The sequence below is a fragment of the Alnus glutinosa genome, chromosome 5 (assembly GCF_958979055.1).
Source record: "Alnus glutinosa chromosome 5, dhAlnGlut1.1, whole genome shotgun sequence".
Lineage (NCBI taxonomy): Eukaryota > Viridiplantae > Streptophyta > Magnoliopsida > Fagales > Betulaceae > Alnus > Alnus glutinosa.
The window spans coordinates 9199518-9202316 of NC_084890.1; the positions used below are offsets into that span (position 1 = coordinate 9199518).

Here is a 2799-nt window from a genome sequence, read left to right on the forward strand (position 1 = left end):
ACTGTAAAACAAAATGAGGCCATGGAAATAACGGAAGACCTTAAAACATAAACTCTTATTTGGGTGACATATATCGAAATTCTAGAGTTGCAAGTGAAGTTCACTCACAATGATGGCAGGTGGAATACAGACAAAGAGAGCAATGATGGAAATATAAGCATAGATATTAGTACTATCCATGTCAGTTTGCAAAATTCACACATAAAAACAAGAAGCCCATTAATAGACAAGCTTTTGAGCCATTGAAGATAAACAACTCTCTAAACTCATTTAATAGCTTTGCATGATTAACTCAAGGTAAAAGAGTTAAGAAGATTTTCATAGAAGACAACCATGGCTTTCTTTAAATAGATACTCCTATATGTAAAGGAGATATTGGAAATCATAGCACTAATGAAGCCAACCCAGTTGAATGACAACTCGGTCAATGATGCCATTGACACACCTGCATGACAAATCAAAGGCAAACTAAATTACCATTAAAAGAAGAAAAGAAATAGAGGGTAGGTTAAATGAAAACATGCTATATTTGAAAATTTTCATTTATTTTAGGACTGTACATTGTTATAGAAGGAGATTTATTTATTTATTTATTTTTTGTTGATAAGTATGATAGAAGGAGAATTAATGTCATAAATCAGTCATCTGGTCAAGTGGTGCGATCCACTGTCTAGATTAGGATATTTCAACCAGCATGATATGACTGAAACAACCACAAAAAATAGAGGGAAGAGAGGTTACGTACCAAGAACAACAGGAGCCAGAGACAGCCATAAAGTTATAGGTATTGATTGTCCAAGTACGAACTGAGAGGCAGCAGCATTGAAGAAGGGCTCAAGAGCTGAAACAAATCAATATCGTTTCAGTGGAATTTTCTATCACCTTTAAATGTATGAGTGAATGAGACAGCAACAGCTGCAAAAGAGACATTGCTTGTCACGTGGCCAAGTGCATGACACACAGCAACAGGGACGAGCAGCTTCAAGAGGTTTGAGTCCATATATAGGCTACAAAGATAAACACCAGTTACATGGCAAGTACAATCAGCGCAGAAAAAAAGGCTTTCAAATTCTATCATAAAAATCGCGACGAATTCATATAGAGATTCGATCTGCTCATAAAAATTAGCCTTGGACATAGTCACATAGTCGTGCGAATGTCAAATAAGTAACCACAAATTAAAAAACATCGGACCGGCAAATGGTAACCGCAGAAATATGAAATTATAATATTATGAACGGCTCAAGACCTAAGGTATGATTGGATTTGCGACTTAAAAATAACAATTTAAAAATGTGCTATTATCATTTTTTTTTTAATTTTGTTTTAATATTATTTTTAAATTGTATTATTTTATTATATAATTTTTTTTAATTTTTAAATATTTTTATTTTTAAATATTTAATTTTTTTTATAGTGCCATGTGTCAACCTCAATAGTTGACACATGGCAGATCGTTTATTTTAAGATGAAAAATCTATTAGAGGAATTAAATGGGTTTTTACTCTTAATTTAGATACCACCCATGATATAAATGAAAATTCAAGTATTAAATTTAAAAACATTTAAAACTCATGTACCAATGGAATATTTAACCCTAAAAATAATACACAACTACTTTTGATCTAGATTAAAAGTAAACTCTATGGTTGCATTTATGTGGTTATGACATCTTTTCTGCTTAGTGCTTACCATTCATGGATTGTAGTCTTCAATTGTTTTGATTGGTAATATTTTGAAACCATGTTCGAAAAGTAACCCTGTAATTCATTTGGTGATCAAGGATACATTACATTACAAAATTATTTTGTTTCTTTGTATAGAAACCTATCATTATTTCACTCCCTCAGTTCATGCATATGTTTTATTTCATTTTGTTCTGCTAACTTTTGTCAGGCCCTTACAGTCATTGTCGTTGGTGTTGGGCTCAGCACATTTGACAAAGCATCTGTAAGGATTTTGGCTGTATTAAATCCCCTTCCAGTCATTGATGTTTGTGTTAAATCTCCTTAAAATGGAAGTCCTCCTTAGATTGAGTGTGTGTGTGGGTTGTAGTAGGATTTTGAATGAATAAAGCTATAATGGTTGGTAGTGAAAAAATGGATAGAATACGAAGAAGGGGTTGGAGTTGACAGAAATTTAGGGTTTCTTAAACTAGGGAACATGCTTATTATGTCTGGAAATAGGTTGCTATTTCAGGAATTGGATAAGAAAGAGAAGGCAAAAAGAAGATTGGCCGATATTTGGATGACCAGCTTTTAGCTATACTAACATGATAGATTTTATTGGTGGTGAAAAGGGATATACTTGGAGTGTTGGATGACCAGCTTGAAAACTTCAGAAACTGCAAGATGAAAATAGCCCATCATTTGTGATTTATATTTATATGTCCGTGTATGAAACCTGTATGTGCATGTATGTTTGTGTTATGTATTTATGTATTGTGTGAATATATGGATGAATTTAAGCTAAATTTTGGGTTTATTTTGGAAATTGTTTAATGGGGTACATCTAAAGCTATAGTGATACATAACATTCAAATGTTAACAATTATAGTGATACATAACGAGAACCAAGCACGTGCATTGCACGTGCCATCCCAACTAGTCTTTCTATATGACCGAAAACTCGTAACACAAACATTCAATTTTCCACTTCAAATCAGGTAAGTCTTTATATTTCCTTCGAAATTGCTTTTCTTCATTCAATAAAATTGATTATAACTCGACTTGTGTGCTCTTTTTCTCCTCTTTCGTGCATTGTGTCCATGGCATTATTATAATTAAAATAATTACAGTA

General features: G+C 32.7%; 1 protein-coding gene across 1 annotated transcript; it reads right to left on the reverse strand.

Annotated features, from left to right (window-relative positions):
• Window positions 1-287: 287 nt before the first annotated feature.
• LOC133868925 (triose phosphate/phosphate translocator, chloroplastic-like) lies at window positions 288-1032 on the reverse strand. The gene is made up of 3 exons (XM_062305921.1): window positions 883-1032; window positions 746-841; window positions 288-445 (listed from the first exon to the last, which is right to left on the reverse strand). The coding sequence occupies exons 1-3, from the start codon at window positions 998-1000 to the stop codon at window positions 288-290; spliced, it is 372 nt and encodes a 123-aa protein (XP_062161905.1). The 5' UTR covers window positions 1001-1032.
• Window positions 1033-2799: the final 1767 nt, after the last annotated feature.

Coding starts and splice junctions, on each gene's coding strand:
- LOC133868925 (XM_062305921.1), bottom strand. CDS start 1,000: ATGGACTCAAACCTCTTGAAGCTGCTCGTCCCTGTTGCTGTGTGTCAT. Junction 842..882: donor ATTCACTCATACATTTAAAG/GTGATAGAAAAT, acceptor GATTTGTTTCAG/CTCTTGAGCCCTTCTTCAAT. Junction 446..745: donor TCTGGCTCCTGTTGTTCTTG/GTACGTAACCTC, acceptor TTTGTCATGCAG/GTGTGTCAATGGCATCATTG.